This window comes from Cyclopterus lumpus, chromosome 9, assembly GCF_009769545.1.
Source record: "Cyclopterus lumpus isolate fCycLum1 chromosome 9, fCycLum1.pri, whole genome shotgun sequence".
NCBI classification, from domain to species: Eukaryota; Metazoa; Chordata; class Actinopteri; order Perciformes; family Cyclopteridae; genus Cyclopterus; species Cyclopterus lumpus.
In genome coordinates, this window is record NC_046974.1 from 18,730,667 (window position 1) to 18,749,299 (window position 18,633).

At 42.2% G+C, this 18,633-nt stretch overlaps 1 protein-coding gene across 1 annotated transcript; it reads right to left on the minus strand.

Annotated features, from left to right (window-relative positions):
* Positions 1–7,236: 7,236 nt before the first annotated feature.
* Positions 7,237–16,986, minus strand: tbx5b (T-box transcription factor 5b). The gene is made up of 8 exons (XM_034541927.1): positions 16,819–16,986; positions 16,426–16,520; positions 16,001–16,120; positions 14,382–14,529; positions 12,363–12,515; positions 10,284–10,375; positions 9,182–9,435; positions 7,237–8,076 (listed from the first exon to the last, which is right to left on the minus strand). Exons 1-8 carry the CDS (start codon positions 16,984–16,986, stop codon positions 7,502–7,504), a joined length of 1,605 nt encoding a protein of 534 aa, XP_034397818.1. The 3' UTR covers positions 7,237–7,501.
* Between the last annotated feature and the right edge of the window lie 1,647 nt (positions 16,987–18,633).

Here is an 18,633-nt window from a genome sequence, read left to right on the forward strand (position 1 = left end):
TGCAGTAAAGCACGTGCGACCAGAATGCTGAGGGAGGCCTGCGGTGAGATGCTGAGCCCAATGAGACCTACAAAACGCAACTGAAAGCATAGTATTTACTCATTTATGAACACAACCACATCTGTTAAATATATTTGACTGATTTCAAAACTATTCTTCCTTAATCATTGTAGCTGGGAGATCTTTTAAACAAATAAAGACAGCGTTTCCAAAACTGGATGAAGGACTGCTTGAGGAATTATGTCTTCTTTCTGTTTTTAATTTTTCTTGTAAAATACCGAATACTTTCACCTTTTCAAGCCACTAAACATCTTTCAAATTAAATAATTCAAGAAGTTAAATCTCTTGTTTGGTTGAACTGCTTACAATTTATATCGACAGCATGCGATGAGGTTAGAAACTATTGAAATATATGATACCCAATATGGCACATGGAGGACCATCACTACAAATTCGTAGTTGGGTTGTTGGGTTTGTTTTATTTTGTTGGGTCTTCTTGTCTTGTCATTTCCTGTTTTATTTTGAAATAGTAACTCTCCTCTTGTTTCAGGTCACTTACCCTTGCTTATGTGTCACCAGTCTGATGGTCTTCCCTGATTCCTGATTGTGTCCACCTGTTTCTCCACTTCCCTCATGTGTACATATAGTCGGCGTCTTCCCTTGTGCTGTGCCAGTGTGTTTGTTTATGTCCTGTGCGGTTCCTCTAGCCCTGCCATAGTACCAAGCCATTGTGTTCTGTTTTCATTGAATTCCTCCAAGAGAGTGATTTGGATTTTGTAAGTTTTTGTGTCCTATATTTAGGTTATTTGTTAAAGTTTTCATAGTCTTTTGTTTCCTCCGTAAGGAGTGATTTTGGTTTAGATAATCTTTCGTAGTGCCTCCAGTTTTAAGGAGTGTTTTTGTTTTCCTCCAAGAGTGGAGTGATCTTTGTTTTGGATAATCTTTTATAGCCATGCTTTTTCCTTTTTTATTTTTTGGAGAGTCAGTCTTACTAATAAAGACAACTTTACCTGAAAGACCCTGCATTTGTGTCCTGTGTTCTGCCCGGACGTGACATACAATTAAGGACACATGGCCTCCGCCTTTAGCCACAGTAGCAGTGTGGCTCTGTGGCTGGGAATCCATCTGTGGGTCTGTTCGCCTCTTTGGGCTGGACAAACATTTGGTGGCCTACACACATGTCCGCCTCTGGATGAATGATAGTAACTTTAGTGACCTTCTGACTTCTCTTCTGCTATCACTATCATCAATATAAAGTGTCAACTTGTTCATTTTGGTTTAACGCCACATTCCCATCAGCCTCAGCTTTGTATTCAGTTCAGTTAACATTATGCCTGCTGGTTTTTAGCAGAATGTTAGCATCATATTCATCCTGCATACCACAGGACGGGAAGAAGACGCTCGGCTAAAAGCTCACAGCGTTTAAGCTACTTTATGCTATCCACTCAATCAAGACTCCTCAGATTCCAACAGCAGTTAAATCGTATCTCTCTACGTACAAAGAACACTGAATGAGCAGCATGAGAAGAGAAAAAAGAAAACTCACTTTTTACAGCAGAAACCATAAATGATGTCTTACATTTGCTGTTTTTGGGATCAGAAGTTATGTCAGACGCTCCAGCAAATTTCAAATGCACATATGGTGTAAAAGCCTATTTGCACATTCCCCCTCAACATGCCTCTATTAAAGTTTCTCTCCAGCTTTGCCCTGCTTCACTTTATTAGCATCAGGCGATGTTCAGATGTTGTGTTGTTGTCTGCAAGAGCTTTTGGCTGACAACTGAATCATTTGAAAAGGATATTCACTCCAACACTGTAGCGTTTTGTTCTGCGGAAAAGATGTTTTTGGATTTACGTTGTGTTACACCTTCACTTACTTAACATATGTACTAATGCTTATGCCTCTGAAGAAAGTTACTCACTAGTTACTTTTATTGTGATATTAAGACATATGTGTGTGTGTGTTTGTGTGCGTGTGCCTTGTATATGTTGGCATGTCTATATTCTGCACAGTTTTCTTCTGCACATACGCTTATTTATTATGTATGAATAAATATAAATAAAGTTGACGTGACTTGTTTTTGGTCTCTTTAGCTGCTGTGCTTTACTAACTTTACTGCTGAGCACTTTATTGTACTGTGGGGGTTTTGGAGCTTTTTAATTTGAGAGTGATATGAGTGTACCAAAACAGTAATGTTAGGGCCAGACTGGTAAACAATGAGCTGAAAAACTCACTATAAAGTTTTTTCTTTGTCTTTTCAAACACTGTTATACAATGTTATACAGTTATACTATTGCTGCTTTAGAGTCAATAAAGGAAAACAAAGGGTAAACAAAGATACACGGGGAGGATCACCACCAGACTTGATTCCTAACACTGTGGACAAGATTTAGTCATGAAAATAGTTATTGAAACAAATTGAGACTTTCTTTGTGAAAGTCACATCGAATTTTTGAGAAGGGGGTTTGCAATGCGAGAACTTGGACTCATGAGTTGAGTATTTTTTTAAATCCTGGCTCTGGTCCCGGCCACATGCACAATAATGACCTGACAACGTTCCTTTAATCAAAATTGGGGGACGGTGAGGGGCCGCAGCCGGTCTGTACAGTGAGCAAACAAAAGGAGCGGCAAAGTGGAGTCCTGCTGGTAGTGATATCATTATGTGTGTCTTGTCTGGACCAGGGGACCGGAGTGAGGTCAGGGGGTATGGGGTTAATACTGACTGTATGTGTGTGTGTGTGTGTGTGTGTGTGTGTGTGTGTCTGTCTGTCTGTCTGTCTGTCTGTCTTGCTGGTTGTGTGGCTTTTGTCTCAAAGAGAGTGTTTTTGTGTATCTTTATTTGTGTGTATGTGTGTGTGGAGGATTAGCGTGCCTCTCCAGTCCTCTGGCTGTAATCAGACGAGACATTGGCTCCATGACGTCCCCCAACCCCCCTCACCACCCACTGCGGGAGCGCCTCTATCCCTTTCACCCTGTCATGTGTGTTTGGCTGCTGGTCTTGGGACCTTGGCGGTATGTTAGGAGTTAAAACAATTATCCTTGCTCACATCACAGTTTCCAATGCCGTTGCTTCCATTTGGAGGGTGACAGGGAAATTGGGGAGACAAAGTTATCTCTTTGGACCCGATCCTGGGACGTGGCGGCCACATGACAACATATCCTGAATCAGATTTTTCATGATGTCTGCATGTTTATGTATTTCAAAGGGAACAGTAGTTTTTAAAAACTGGCACTGAGTAGTTGATTTGGTCTAAAAGTGAGAGTCCGGCACGAGAGAGAAGGATCAGGCAGCTCCATCAGGGTGATGGTTCGAGTATGGGCAGATAAACAACCATCACTGATCAGGTTAGCCTGAGCCCTCTGACCCTGGATTGGCCTGTCTTCTGTTAGTTTGACCCTTAACCTTTCCCTTTGTCTTTTAGACGCAACACGCAGGACAACCCAAGCATACACCCCCCACCCCCCACACGCACACTCCTACTTGGCCTCTTATCCTTGACAGCCCTTATGCTCATATTAAGATCTACTTCAGTGATTTCAGGGCCGTTTCAACCATAAACTCTCATTTAGGGGGAAATTAGCTTTGAGTCTCAGGCTGGTTTCCATACTGTGCTTAACAGCATTAGACCATTCTCGAGGCTTTTAAATAACAACAAGGATGGATAGTATAATTCAAATAAACCTCCACCATCCTACTTTGTTGCATCACATGTAATGAGTGGCCACACATTCATTGTTTTACATTATTGAAATGCCATTGTGCGGTCCTCTTAGTGCCTACAGTGCTCACTGATTCTAATTACACTTACTTATGGCTCAGTGTATTACCTTATGCTGAAAGAGATATGTTTGATGTATCCATCAAACCATTTTCCAACTATGCCCTCTCAGCTTTTGATTCCCTCTGTAAAACAGCTGAACAATCTTCGGTGTGATTGTTGTTCTCAAGTTTCTGGAAAGCCATTAGGAAAAGAAAAAATAATACAAATACAATTTTAATATTTAACTCTAAACTTTTGCAATCAAAGCTCTCTCTATTTCCTATGGCATCTCACTGTCACAGCTAGTGAGATGCCATAGTAAGTGCCATGCTAGTCAAGGAGGACTGAGCTGTTTCCCTTTCATAGAAACGGAGCACCATCAGACCCATAGAGATGAACCGTAATCAACTTTACCAATTACACTCCATCTCAGACCACTTATTCCACACAAAACAGCATCACTAATGCTAGACATCACACAAATGCCTCTCAGTGTCCTGCAAGAGACTCCTGATACACATTTATAGATTAAACGGATAGTTCAGACTGTAATGAAATAAGCTTAAATAAGTCTTTGATGCCTTTTGAAAATGCTTTCTTTGCAAGAGAAATGTCTCTTGGTAGCCGGGCAGCAGCTTTAACATCCAATACAGCAGAAGCATAAGCCCTTCTCAGCAACCCTCACATTTTAGTTGCCATACAGAATTTGAGGTCTCCAGGCCAAATGTGTGACATTTAAAAATGTTAGTCTTTTTCTGTTTAACATGCGGTGTCTCGTCACACATGCTGGAAAAAAATGTGTGTATGGGTTTGTTTGTGCTATGCGTCTGTTACAAACCATCATGGTAAATTTGGATATGAATGAGAAAAGTAGAATATGTTGAGGGGCAGGCGGAGGGAGGGGTTAGTGGTATATGTGTGTGCGTGCGTGTGTGTGTGTGTGTGTGTGTTGGGGGGTTCGTCTTGGAGATAATGATAAGCACCACTTAGGCTCTTTGATCACAAAGGTTCATCAATCTACTGTCTGACCAGTGTGTTTGAGAAAGTGCTCCACAGATGGATTAAGGTCCTTCACACACGCTGTTTAATATTACTTTCCCACTTTATCCAAAGCTTTATTCTCCCAGCTAACTTCCAGCCACACAGAAGTCATCACAGCTCTGTTACTGTACAAGCAAACATGAAGCAATCCATCGTCAGAGTCCGAGGCTCATGCATGGGACCCCCCTCTTCCCCTCTCCCCATCCTGGCCCGAGTTTGTCTGGAGACGAAGGGTTAAGGAGGAACAGACCCTCTGAAGAGCTGCCTGCTTAACCTCTGACCTTATGGTGTAGGAGAGGGAGAGAGAAAGGAAGAAAGAGAAAAAGAGAAGGGGAGAGAGGGAGGTCTGACAACTGACAAATAACGATGCAATTAAATGTAAATACACCGGCTTAGAAGTTTAATGATTTAGCAGCCTTTTCTAAATACATCTCTGCATGTTACGTCCATTTGTTCTTGTGTGCTGTAAACTCTGAGCAGGTGTAAGGTGTAAGAGGTTAACTTTGCTGTGAGAGACACAGAAACATGAGATGTCAGGAGGAGAGAGCAGGGGAGTCTAAGAAAAGGGAGGGGGGGGGGACCACCAACAGACCCCCACCTTTCTTTGTCCTGCATCCCAGCAGACCCGACCCCTCTCTGGGCATCAGTGAGGGGGTCCAGCTGGTGGAGACTGCAGATGCCAAACAACCTGTCAGAGATAAGAGGAGGCCGACAAGGTATGCACAGCACCCACAACACTCTTGAGGGGTTTGTTACTGAGTGGAAGAGTGAGAGACACTGGGGTCCTTTTTACGTGATAAGACCACATAGCACATGCACTGTTGCACTTTAAACAGTACTCTCTACATTGTTCAATGAGATTATTGCACACATTTGAGAAAAGGAGCAGGCTGCTGTTTTTATCAGGTCCTTCATAAAGATACATGCATTGAAACTGATAAACTGCACCGCACTTAAAAGAGTTCCTACACCCAAGGTGCTGAACGTATTTAAATAACCCACCGGGAATGTTAAGTTTGTCTCCAATCTTTTGCGGTACAATCACAAAGAAGAACACTACAACCACTTGACTTCGGCCAAATTCTCTCAAATGTATTGTTTCTGTGTATAAATCTGTCTTTATTTCCATTGAACAGCACATTTTTATTTATCACAACTATTTATCACCACTTGGAGATGAAGGGTGAAACCAGAAACAACCTTTCAAAGAGAAACAAATAGCTTTAAACAATACCGTCTTGTTTCACAAGTTAACAACAAACTAATCTTTACAAATCTAGAGTAATAAATACTATTAGCAGAAACAACGCTATAGAAAAATCTCATTGTAACGAACCCACATACTCACACACACACACACACACACATCAAGGAATGAGGATATGCTCTGCACACTGATGGGTTGTAATGTTAGAGCACCTTCTCACATGTTACTGCATGTAAAACACCTGGACATAAACATAAAAACTGCTTCATTACACAATGAACCAAAATCTCAGCTTGCACAGTGGGTGACACACTTGTTTCTTTACAGGGAAATGTATTTAACCAATCTTGTCACAGCAATTAATGGAGACATACTGTATGGACGCGACAGGGAGCATTTAGAGAAAGTAAAGACAAAGTAAAGGGACTAAAAATAATATTTTAAAGAGTTGGTGCATCAACATTAGCCCATTTATAGCACTGTGATTCTCTGTTTACTGAGCAATCTTCACATGTCAAGGATCAACACTGGACTCATGAATAATTCAGAAACAAACTAAAATGGGCCAGCACACATGAAACATGCTGCGCTCCAGCTCTGACTGGTCTGCTGGGGATAAAAGAGATGCTTATGCTCATTGGCTGGCTCTCGGTGAATGGAGAAAGCTGATTGGTCAGCTGGGGGTGACTGAGAGGACAGCGGTGACAGTTGCATGACGCTGAGTTGTGCATTTACCCAGAATGCAGTAGAAGCAGTGTTTACAGGTCCTTCAGCCTGTAGCGTGCTCTAAACAAACTGTTTATTTCTATGGTGCAGCGCCTGCAGCTTCTACTGCCTGTCTCATTGGAAATTAACTCATCGCATCCTTGAGCTGAACTGACATAGGCTTTACATACAAACACACAAGCACAGACAACCCATGCCTTTTCTCTTTCACTGAGACCGAGCATGGAGCTGTGCTTTGCTCTACTAAAGAGAAACAATGTCTCCCTCGGGCTCTGCTGTGAGAGCGGAGATTTTTTTGGTCAGTAAATGTCAGGGCCTGTCTGACAGTGGGTCGCAATTTACATCCTTCACAATGGAGAGAGTGGGAGTCATTGAGAGGAAAACAGCCTGGTGCTGCTCCCGGTCTGGCCTTAGCAGGGCTCACAGTGCAAACATGTGGGTGACGCCAGCCTTTGGGTTATGGAAAGACAAATAAAGTACAACTTTGATTGCGCCGCTCTGACTCTTTTTTTTCTTTCAACACTTCATGGATGTCTAAATCCAGTCTTTCACAATTCACTGCTCCATCCATCACAGGGGGCACACATGAGGAACAGATGACACTTCTCCACACGGCACAAAATCACTTTTCACAAAAATGTTACAAAGGTCATATCATATTCAGTCCGTATATGGCGTGGCATCTTTCAGCGAAGCAAAAACAAGGGTCACTGAATTTGAGACGAGGAATCTCTGTCAGTCTTTTGTATGTGTCCTCTGGTTCAGTTAGGAGGCTGCACTCCATTCGGGGACGCCACATCTGATGTGTGTGTGTGTTTCTAGTGTGTGGTAGAGAGGAGGAGACAGGTTGGGCGTGTAGCGTGGATACTCTCTGAGAGGAGGGCTCAGCTGCCTGCTGTGAATGTTTTGGGAGCTCTGAGATGAAGGTCCAGAGCTCTGGCTCTGATAGGGGTCGTGGGTGATGTGTTCTCCAAGCGCCGGAGAGCTCTGGTGGGCCAAAGCGCTGAGTCGGGAACCCTGCGGACTGGAGCTGTAGGGAGGATGAGGGGTGTAAGGTGGGTAGGTTTCCATTGGGGTCATGGCAGAGGACAGCGGGCAGGTGTACGACCAGGGTGCACGGTTGAGTTCATCCAGTCTGGGCTCGGCTCCGGCAAACATGCAGGCCTGACGCTGTCCCATGTCTGAGCTGAAGGGGGAGTCAGTGAGTTGGTTGTTGGATAGACCGGGTGGAGGAGGAGGATAGGAGGAGGGGTGATAGTAAGACTCGCCCTCACTCGGAGAGCTTCTGGTGTAGGGTTTCTTGTACGGGTGCTGCCGGTTTCCTGAAGAGCAGTTCTCCACTAAAGAGAGACGTAGACAGAGAAAAAGACGAGTTGAAAGTGAATTAATTTGTTTCTCGATGGTAAAACATACAGTAGTATCAGTACTGCAACAGTGTAATAAAAACAATACCCAGCCCAATTACCTACAAAGTGCACAAGCTATACTTATCATCAATGCAGACCACTCTGTCAAGTAGCACAGTCCAGATTTAAAAGGCCTTTTGAGACATTGAAAAAAAAGAAAAATCAAGCCTGGAGCACACATTACTTGTCTCCCATGCTTATTAAAAAGTGATGTTTCTCAGCTTGAGTTAAATTGCAGCCTTACAAAATATGTTATTTTAAGCTTCTTTGCATTATTTCTCTCAGTTATTGTTAATGATTTTCTTTTAGCTGTTGATTAATATGTCTGAATGAAGCCATGCAAGCGTGTGTCTATGACTAATAATACAGATACATAATAACTCACATTCATTCAGTCAGTGAATCTGATGCTCGTTAAACAAACACATACTAAATGTCGGTCCCAGCACATGTGAATGGGACCTGGTCTTTAGGTTGATTTGCTTTTTCCCAGTCAGCCATTGGTTTCCATTAATTTCAGTAGGCTTTAAAAATATGAAAATGTGAGGTCCTTTGCAGTAAAAAAAGTTTACTATTTTTGTTAGCTCCATGTTATATACAGTCGTTACATGATCATCATTAATTTGCAGTTGGCAAAAAAACATTAATATTTTTTTTAATCTCTTAAGTGCAATGCTTTTTGGGTATCATCTCTGAGTTTTCTAAATTGTCCCGGCAGCAACTGTGACTGATAAATGAATAATAAAGATAACCAAATAACTCTCTTCGACTTCAAGTCTCTAGTCTCTCTTCTTACTGGCTGCCTAAAAGTAAGGAAATCAATCTTGAAACATGTATGCACATTAAACAATTTAAAAACAATATTAAACGTTAGATGACTGTCAGCAATGCGGGTAAGCATGTACACAAAATACTAAATTATTGCTACTATTTTTTTTTACAATAATTAAATTAAAATACAAAGGTAGTGTCTGCACCCTGTGTCAGGTAATGACTAATGGCATTGCTTTGTGTTCTTTCTCTCACAGCTTCCTCCTACCTTTCCTCTTGGTGCAGTGGTAGACCTGCGGCTGTTGGCCGGGCTGCAGCTGAGGATGAGGAAGGGTGTAGTGTGCAGGGGGAGCCCTCAGCAGCTCCTGGGGACTGCCGCTGCTCAAGCCGTTCTCGCAGCTGTAGGGAGATCCGACAGCTTCGGGAGATCCATGCAGACCCCGACCCTCCCCACTGAAGGGACTGCCTGTCGAACAGGCTCTCTGACGAACAGTACTGCGAGGTACCACGGGGTAGTCCTTACTGAAAACGAGGAAGGTTTGAGAGTTAGTAGGTTGAGAATTACAGCAGAAGCAAGCATTTGCATCTGATGTTGTTATGTGCTTGATAAAACGACTGACTGTACATGTATTTAATTGGGTGAATTATTAGTGTTCTTGTCCCCCCCCCCCTTCTTTCAAATCTACTTAGTCGTACGCCATCCTTTCAGCTCTGATCGCTTTTTGTACACATTCCCCTTTTGGTGAACTCTGTGGTATGTAGGGGACAGCGGGCCACATCTCCCTGACCCGAGATAGTGACACACACTTATGCACGCACACACACACACACACACACACACACACACACACACACACACACACACAGCCAGTCCTATTGTGAGATAATACGCTGCTCTAAAAATAAACATCCATCCGTGTGTCACTTCAGATAGACTCTCCTCTGCTTTGCTCCCCACCAACCACAGCAGCACAGTAACACAGGGCTGCTGCATTAAATACCAACCTCTCTCGGTCCTCCGCCCTCTGTAACAGCCTCTCCCATTGGCTTATTAAAATCTCTAAACTGCCTGCCAAAACAGCGCTTGAATGGAGATTAGCCCAACACGCAAACAGACACCATGTAGGGCCATCAGCTGATCAGACGTGACAGTCCAACAAACCAGCAGCAACGTGATATCATCATATTTCTATTTATCGATGCAGGAACTGACTCTTGGTGTGTCGTGTTTGTGCTGCACGCTCTGGCCGAGATGTCAGGCTAAGATCAGGTGGCTCTGTGTCACACACACACACACACACACACACACACACACACACACACACACACACACACACACACACACACACACACACAAAAGCTTTACTCACCTTTGTAGCTTGGCCATGCGGTGCAGCTCATTGTCATCGCTGCCTCTGAAGCCCTTCGCAAAAGGGTTATTCTCTATCTTCAGCTGTGTAATCTGAGCACCGAACATAGAAAATCTTTAGCTCAGACGCAAGCATTACACCACATGCATCGGCACAAACAAACACACTTTCATGCAAGTACAGACAGACACTCAAGGGCACGTATACAGTTTCTTAACTGTTCTTTTCATTGACTTGGTACCGAGAGGCCCTACAGATGTAATAGCAGCCCTGCTGAAGCTCTTCACGGCCAACATTCCTCAGCAGCTGACGTTTCTAGTGGAGCGGACACTGTCCTTTGCCAGCTGACAGAGAATAAACTGTTTACCCAAACAGTCGCCAGGTTTAAGGATTTCAGGCCAAAGCTTTTAGAGGTCCAAAGCTGCGAGCTTTGATGTTTAAGTCTTCAAACTTTTGTCAGTGATGTCATGGAGGAAAACCACCACCACACAGCAGGCAAGTGGCCTTGAGATCTGACACCAGCTCAGGTCTAAATAAACTTTGAAGTGCCGAAAACACTGATATCCACCAAACTACTGGCTAAATAGTTCTGATTTGATACATGAATGTTGAATTTAGCAGTGTAATATCATTAGTATTTGTTATCACTTGTATGACAGAAATAATGATTATTTTTACACAATGACCACATATGTGAAATTATGTAAAAGGGAGATACATTTTTAGAATACTCAAAACGTCAACAACTTTAATTTCAATTAAATTACTAACTTCTGCTAATGCCTCTATTTATTTAATTAATAATAATAATATACACAAATGAGTAAAAAATTATGAATGTAAATATATGATGACATTTTATAAAAAAAGCAGTTACAACAATTACACTTATCTTAAGTCATCATCATTAAGCGTTTACAAACTACAATACTCCAACTGGTATAAATAGCACAACTTTTTAAAGGACTGTCACCACTATTCTAAATTAAATAATGCACATAAATACTTGTTGTAGATCTATTTTATGAACTTTGTATGTGTTTGTATTTTAAAAAAATAGTACCCTATTGAAGCTGTAGATACACGAGTGCAGAATTTAGGCCTATTGTTGAAAAGCCTTTGAGGCAAATTTGTGATTTTGAGCAAAATAAATGTCATTGAATTAAAGTGCTAACAAGGTATGGACAAAATTTATAGTGGAAATGAATCTATTTATGTTATTTAAGTTTTGTTATGAAATGTAATCCCATTGAAATGGTCTTGTGAAAACTTAATGAGAGCGGCTTAAAGCTTCAGCAATCTGTCTTTCTAATAGACGTTGAGAAAACTGGATCAGCAAAGATCAAGAGAAAGAAACAGGTCATTATAGACCAACACTCACACATGCTCACACACACACACACACACACACACACACACCCACACCCACACAAAACTTATTTTTGGACATATTTACAAATACTGAGTAAGCCCACATAAACAAAGTAGATGCAAATTGACTTTCTGGATACAAAATAAGGACAGTAATACAAACAAATAATAAGTGTGTGTGTGTGTGTGTGTGTGTGTGTGTGTGTGTGTGTGTGTGTGTGAACGTGTGTGAATATACTGTGTGTGAGAGACAGAAGTTTTAAGGTAGTCAGGGAGCAAAGGCAAATCTTCATACACTTATCCAAGTGGTCACAAATATAACGGCTGAATAGATCTGATTTGCAGGCATAAGACTTTGAGAACCATTTCCATAATTGTTAGGATAATTATGAGGTAGCCTTTAGCTTCAGTCTGTAAAAAAAAAGCACCAAGTGATGTCGAAATGTCACTTTTTGTGGAGCGCCTATCCGAATGGCTACTGCCCCTGCTTCATTACAAACTGGGACCTTTGTTGCACGTCATACCCCTCTCTCTCCCCCTTTCCAGTCGACCACCACACTCTTCCTCTGACCAATAAAGCCAAAAGGATCATCTAAAAAGTCTCTTTTTGTTTTGTATTTGTTTTTTTATCACTTTTATTTGTACCCATGGCCCCATGTAAAGTTTTGGTTCCTATATGTTAACAGTGTTGTCTTGTGTAAAGCGTACCTTGTGGTTCTGGTAGGACGTCACACCGATGAAGGCAGTCTCAGAGAAGACGTGGGTGCAGAAAGCCGTGTTTTTTGAGCCGAAGCCGTTGTTCTCGTCAGCCTTGACAATGTGAAGGCGAGGCTGGTATTTGTGCATGGAGTTGAGTATTATCTGCACAGGGGGGAGAGATTGAGGAGGTGAGATTGACAGAGCTGTCATGTTTCCCACCAGCAGATGCTGGGACCGGACTGGAGGCCAGGTGCAGGGTGAACCCAATTTGTGTCAAGGTACTGGATTGTATGACATTCATTTTTAAGAGATTCATTCATATTAGGCTGAAACTGGTGTAAGTCACAAATGTAAGAATATTGTTTACCTGTTTCAGTTATAACTTATGTTAAGGCTTTTTTTCTAGAAGTCTTATATTCATGTCAATGTTACCAAAAATGCTGCCACCTTAAAGCAAAGTGATTAGTGAAGCAGTTAATTTAATGTATGACCAGTTCCTTTCCAAAACTAAATAATACTAGGTTATTACAACAACACCAGACTCCACATGATCTGACTTATTGGAAATAAGGCCTAAATTCCAAAATACATTCGATGTAATCATGAGTCACTAACCTGGCAGACTAGCTTACTTTATTTTCAGTGAAATATAGATGTACTGTTAAAAAAGGATCCTACTTGATCTACTTCAAAAATGAATGCAGCTTTTTGCATCATTTTATTATGAAGATCAAGCTAAACTATAGTTCCACCATGATTTCAAGACATGTTTCTATTGATTGAGAAGATAATGGTTTCAAAATACATATCAAACTACTTCTATCAAAATGATTGTTGTTAGCCTACCACTTCTCCCCCCAACTTATCTCTGATTCTCAAACAGACCTTAAAGACAACAATTGTTTTAGAAGGAGCCAGTGACTTGTGGTCCAATGCACAACATTCATGGTCTTATTAATGGCATACTTGCCATGGCTCCTCCCATATCACAATTATATTGGAACAGATGTAACAAGATCATTGTTTGTCTTGAGGGTGCACCTAAGAAGATTGGCTTGGATTACATAAATATATATTGTTAAGGAAACATTGATGTTGTTTTGAACAAATGTGGATTAACTTCAAACTAGATATACTAATTGTATTGTTAATATCACATATGCTACAGGTACAGCCATCCTGTTCAGTGTTTTTGAAGGTTGTAAAACGTTATTTATTAAAAAGGAGGTAACGTTGTTGAATTGTATACTTGCAAATAGGGTTGTGAATACATAACAACTCAGTGCATTCAGCCAACAATCGTAACTACTTAACACGTCACTGGTAACTCCACAAGTGCTTTTTGAGTTTTAAAGGGATCGCGGTCCGATGTGTATGCGCATGCATGGGCGCAAGCACGTTTGTTTATCCAAAGGGGCACCGTTTAATCGCAGTGACGGGTCCGCTGGTTACGTGTATTAGCTAATGGGCTTTAGAGGCATTGAAATCATTAGCTCTAATTCAACAAGCTTGACAACAATATCTGTTTGTTTTTTTGTGTGCTCGTGCACGCACCAAGACGCACGCGGTAGGATACTTGCTCACCTGCTCTCGCTAAATAAAGTGTAGCCTGAGACTTACTGTCAGGCAAGTGGAGCAATCAAAGCTGCGTCTCGGGAATGAGTCTGCAGCCACTCCGCCCTCGTGATGTCGGCTGAGTGATGCGTTCAGAGTGAGCTGCATGTGGTTACCTGCCTAACGGCTCCTGTAGTTTGTCTCATCGTTCAAACATAACTCAAGATTGATTATTTAAAATGTATATTATGGCTATTTGAGAAGTTCAGGCCAAAAGACCATTTTCACATGGGAATTGTATGATTTGTGTCTTTTAAACAACGTGTTTATGACGTAACCAAGCCTTAAAAAACTATTCAAAGAGCTTTAAAACAAAAAAAAAGAAGGAAAAAAAAAAAAGCTCAAACAGACCAAGAACACCTGTCTTGTTCTAAATGAATGAGCACCACTTAGCTCTAAAGAAGACGGACTCACGTGTCCAAAGGGGTCCAGGTGGTTGTTCGTGAGTTTGAGCTTCTGAAAAGAGACGAGCTGGCGGCTCCAGTGAGCTCCGGTGGCGGGGGAGTCCGGGTGGACGTAGAGCCTCCCGGGCATCGCGGGCTCTGCCTTTCCCGTTATTGACCTTTAGAGAGGAGACGAGTGCAGCGGATCAGAGACGGGCAGACATTGACACACCGCGCTGGTTTCTGACCGCCAGTGCACAGCCACGCGGAGGCCCGCGCTGCCGCCGGCTGCAGAGGCCTATCTGGTGCTTTAATTAGAATAACACGCAATCCACCTTCTTGAGTTTACACAGATATCCACATCTGGACCACAGTTTAGTCGACACAGATTAACGCGATCCCGTGTTATTTTGTGTCAGAGATGTTGTGAGGCGCCCAGCGAGAAGCCTGAAAGCGTTAACTACGTTAAATCCCCTCAAAACTAAAACAGCGAGAACCAAAGACATCCGAGAGAGGTGCAGCCATTTAGTTGTCCAAAGAAGCTTAGAAGCTTTTTAATCCACGTGTCAAACGGTTGAGGGCGAGTTTCTTAGTTAAGGCCGACGTCTGACGTTTTACACGTCACAGACAACATAATAGGGCTGAAAATAATTAGTGGAGGATGTGATCTAATAATCAACTGAAGCTCAAGAATAAAGACTTCAAAAACTATTTACCATGTCACTGATTAAAAACCGTCGCGTGAAGGCATGGCCCATGTGTTTTGAGTCTCGACAGCTAAATGACGTGACCTGGCAAAATTAAAATAAATTCATAAAAGAAAGTCAAATGAAACAAAAGATAACAAAATAATTATTTGTTGTACACATTTTAAGCCTGTTGTAGTTGAGGGGAGCAATCGGCCAAAGAACAACTTGGTCTCTTACAACTTGCCTAAAGCACCGAGTCATCTTTACAACCTCCGAGCTGCAGGACTCCGTGCCACAGCACGTTTCTCCGGTGTCCGGCCCGTTACACTGTGAGCACCGAGTGCCCGGTGCTCTGAAGAGGAAGAGCATCGGCGGATCAGAGCGTCTGTTCGGATTTTCCACTCAGCACAACAAGCACTTGAATGGGAGACTTTAATCCGGCCTGTGTCGTCTGTCCGCCCGGTGAACCCGTCATAGTCTCTCTCTACTCTGATTTCACCGGCGGGCAATTACGGGGGAAAACACGGGAATTAGGTCACCGTAGTCTGCAAAGAGGACCCGACCTTTAGAGTCATGGGTGGATAGTAAACCCACAACAACACGCTTTACGCAGATACCGTTTTACAGAGGTTTCAGGCTAAGATTTCTAATGTATGATATATAGTGGCCCACATTACTATAAAAGTAGGGAAGAGAATACTTTTTTTTTTTTAATCCCCCAGAAGTAGGCTATTATTTTTGTATTAATTCATTGAGAATAGTCGCGCTATCGTATTCGCTGCGTAGTTGATGTTAAACATGTTGCACATCATTAATAAACAAGAGGGTCGTGGGAACGCTGACCTGTGCTCGGACACGAGGGACAGTTGCATATTTTATAACCTTTAAAAGCCCATGTCCCACTCAGAAGTTTGTGTGGTAGTCGAAGTTTGGAGTTTACACGCTGCGATAAACTACGAACCATTTGTTGTCTGAAAACTTGTAGCGGTGGTCGTCCGCGGGCACAATGTCCATCAGGAGTATATACTTTGTTTTCGGGTTGAGTCCTGTGACCTTCACCTTGTAACTGGGGAACATCCTCCTGCAGGGAGCACATCCAGGAGGAACGTATTATAATGTACTTTCAAACCCAGACAGACTTAGATTATAAAATAGCTGAAGTTAGATAATCTAATAAACAGCCAGCCTCCTGAGACCAAACGTCCCCTGAGGCATTTACATTGTACAGTTTGTCCCAGAAGTATTGGGACAGACATGCTAATAAAAATATATCTCGTGCATTAAAACGTCCCTAAGACATGTCTTTATAAAAAAAAATGATGAATTAAATATGCCCAAAGTAAAACAACTATAGTCAAACAGGTCATTATGTCTTCCTCCTCTTACCTCCCAGCCTTGGTGATGATCATTTCAGTTCCCACTTCATCAAACTTTGTCCAAAGTTCCCGGTCGTGGAGGAAAACTTTGATTCCTTCCATCCCCTGCAGCCAAATAAAAACAGTGCTCACTAACTGAAGAGAAAGTCTTCTGGAAGTCAAATGCAGGCATGCAAAAAATGTAACTCAAATATTTAATTTGTTTTATTAAATGTAGACCAATATAACGCCTACATATATTGTATTCAAAAAGCGATAAAGTGAGCGGTAAAAAAAACGTCATATTTCCTACAGTTCGAGGGACATGCATCAATATTTTTTTTCTACAGCGATAACCGGAGAAATTTCTGGATTAATTATCTGAACTCATTACTTGATCAATATTGATAAAATCAATATTTACATTATGGTCCGCCGTACAGGCCGGTACCTGCTGACTGGACGCTTTCTGCGGTGAAGCTGGTGAGTTTAAGGTGTAGCTGGGATTTTTCAGTTTGATTTCTTTTGGGGAATCCATGGAGTCAGAGTCCGGAGGCTCTGCAAGGCCGAACTGGTCCCCTCCGTTTGCCATGTCCCACTGGCACACACGCACAAACATATAGTCACAAACACACAAACACACAAACACACACGTCCAATGTGCATTAGGTTTCGAACAGGGTGAACAACACAGGCGAGCTGTTTGATATATTTTGGCGGCTGTCACTGAACATTTCATATTGTTAATGACCCACTAATTCAAAGGGAAATTAAGGTCAGTCTGAAGATCTATGATTTAAAAAATATTGCTACATTTATTTAGTATTATATTTTTGAAATTGATAGGACAACACACTAATGTCCTAACTGAAAATATGGCGGATGCCACACACACTGTTGGACAGTTGATAAGGAGGAGGTGGGACACAGCTTGGGTTTAAAGATACACAAAGTCAATGTTGGTCTCTAACTTATGGTCCTCTCTTTGTAAAATAGCAGCAATATAATGGCTAACATTACATCACAATGACTTACATTGTAACTGGTTCAATACCCTGCAGGTTACCATTTCAAATTGTATTAAATATGAATTTGAACTTTAACATTGTTTTTGTTAATTATGACATGCACTTGCTTGCCATTGATCAATATGTGAACATCCAGGTGTCTGTATTATAACTGCAGAGGTAACATTGCTTGTATTATTGTTCATATATATTCGTATGCAGAATATTTGTACAGCCTACATGCTTTTAAAAAATGGAAGCAGCTCTTCCAGACATTAAATAAGCAAACCACAGTCTGCCTGACCCGTGTGCGTGTATGTGTGTGCGCGCGTGCGTGTATGTGTGTGTATTGTGCATGGTCTCCCTGAGGGCCTTTACCTCAAACGCACTGCTCTGCTCTCCCTGCAGAAAACACGCTCATCCTGCTCCTGCGCGCTCAGCAGCCTGCTTTGTTTTTGTTTGTTTTTGGCTTGCTTTAATTCCCACTAAATTATCTTTTGAATCCAACAGTTAAAATGCATGAGCGTCGGTTCTCAAAAATCCACCATGTGCCCCCGTGCAGCTCCGAAATGTCATCGGGTTGTTTCTCGTTTCGTTGTCCGTCCCCCTGCGCTCAGTCCGCGGCTCGACCGCTCCACGAACTCCCCGTCACCGCCGGATGCAAAGGCTGCAACCCGTTCAACGCGGATGTGAGTTCCTCCTCATCTATATCGCTCCTTTCGTTGATGCCCTCACGGACTCAGCGGTAGCCCTGGTCTGAAACACGCTCATCAGATCCTTCATTACAAATGGAGTCAAGTCCGCCTCAGAAACTCTGCCCTCCCCCTTCTGCCTTCCCTGCGCTCCCATAGGTCTGCACGGTGCATCGGTATCTGCAGCCCAAATCACTGTTGTGACACTGGCCAATCACACACACGCACACGCACACACACACACGCACGCACACACACATATTCGCGCGCGCACACGCAGATACTCCTGCTCCCTTTCATTGAAAAACTGGATTATTAATTAAACTGTTCTTTTAGATGAATTAATTATTGTTAAAATCTGAGAAACTAGAAATGTTTTCCTCTTGCTTTAATTCAACCTTCTGGCCATTGATGTGAGGTGAACATATTAGACCGCAGGATGAAAATAGAACGCAGAAAGCGGTATTTTCTACCCAAATGTTGAGGTAATTTAACTCCAATCCTACTAAAAGAAAGACCTATGATGCCTAACCAATGACG

Coding starts and splice junctions, on each gene's coding strand:
- tbx5b (XM_034541927.1), bottom strand. CDS start 16,986: ATGGCAAACGGAGGGGACCAGTTCGGCCTTGCAGAGCCTCCGGACTCT. Junction 14,530..16,000: donor AAGTTTTCAGACAACAAATG/GTTCGTAGTTTA, acceptor TCCTCTCTAAAG/GTCAATAACGGGAAAGGCAG. Junction 8,077..9,181: donor CCACTGCACCAAGAGGAAAG/GTAGGAGGAAGC, acceptor GTCTCTCTTTAG/TGGAGAACTGCTCTTCAGGA.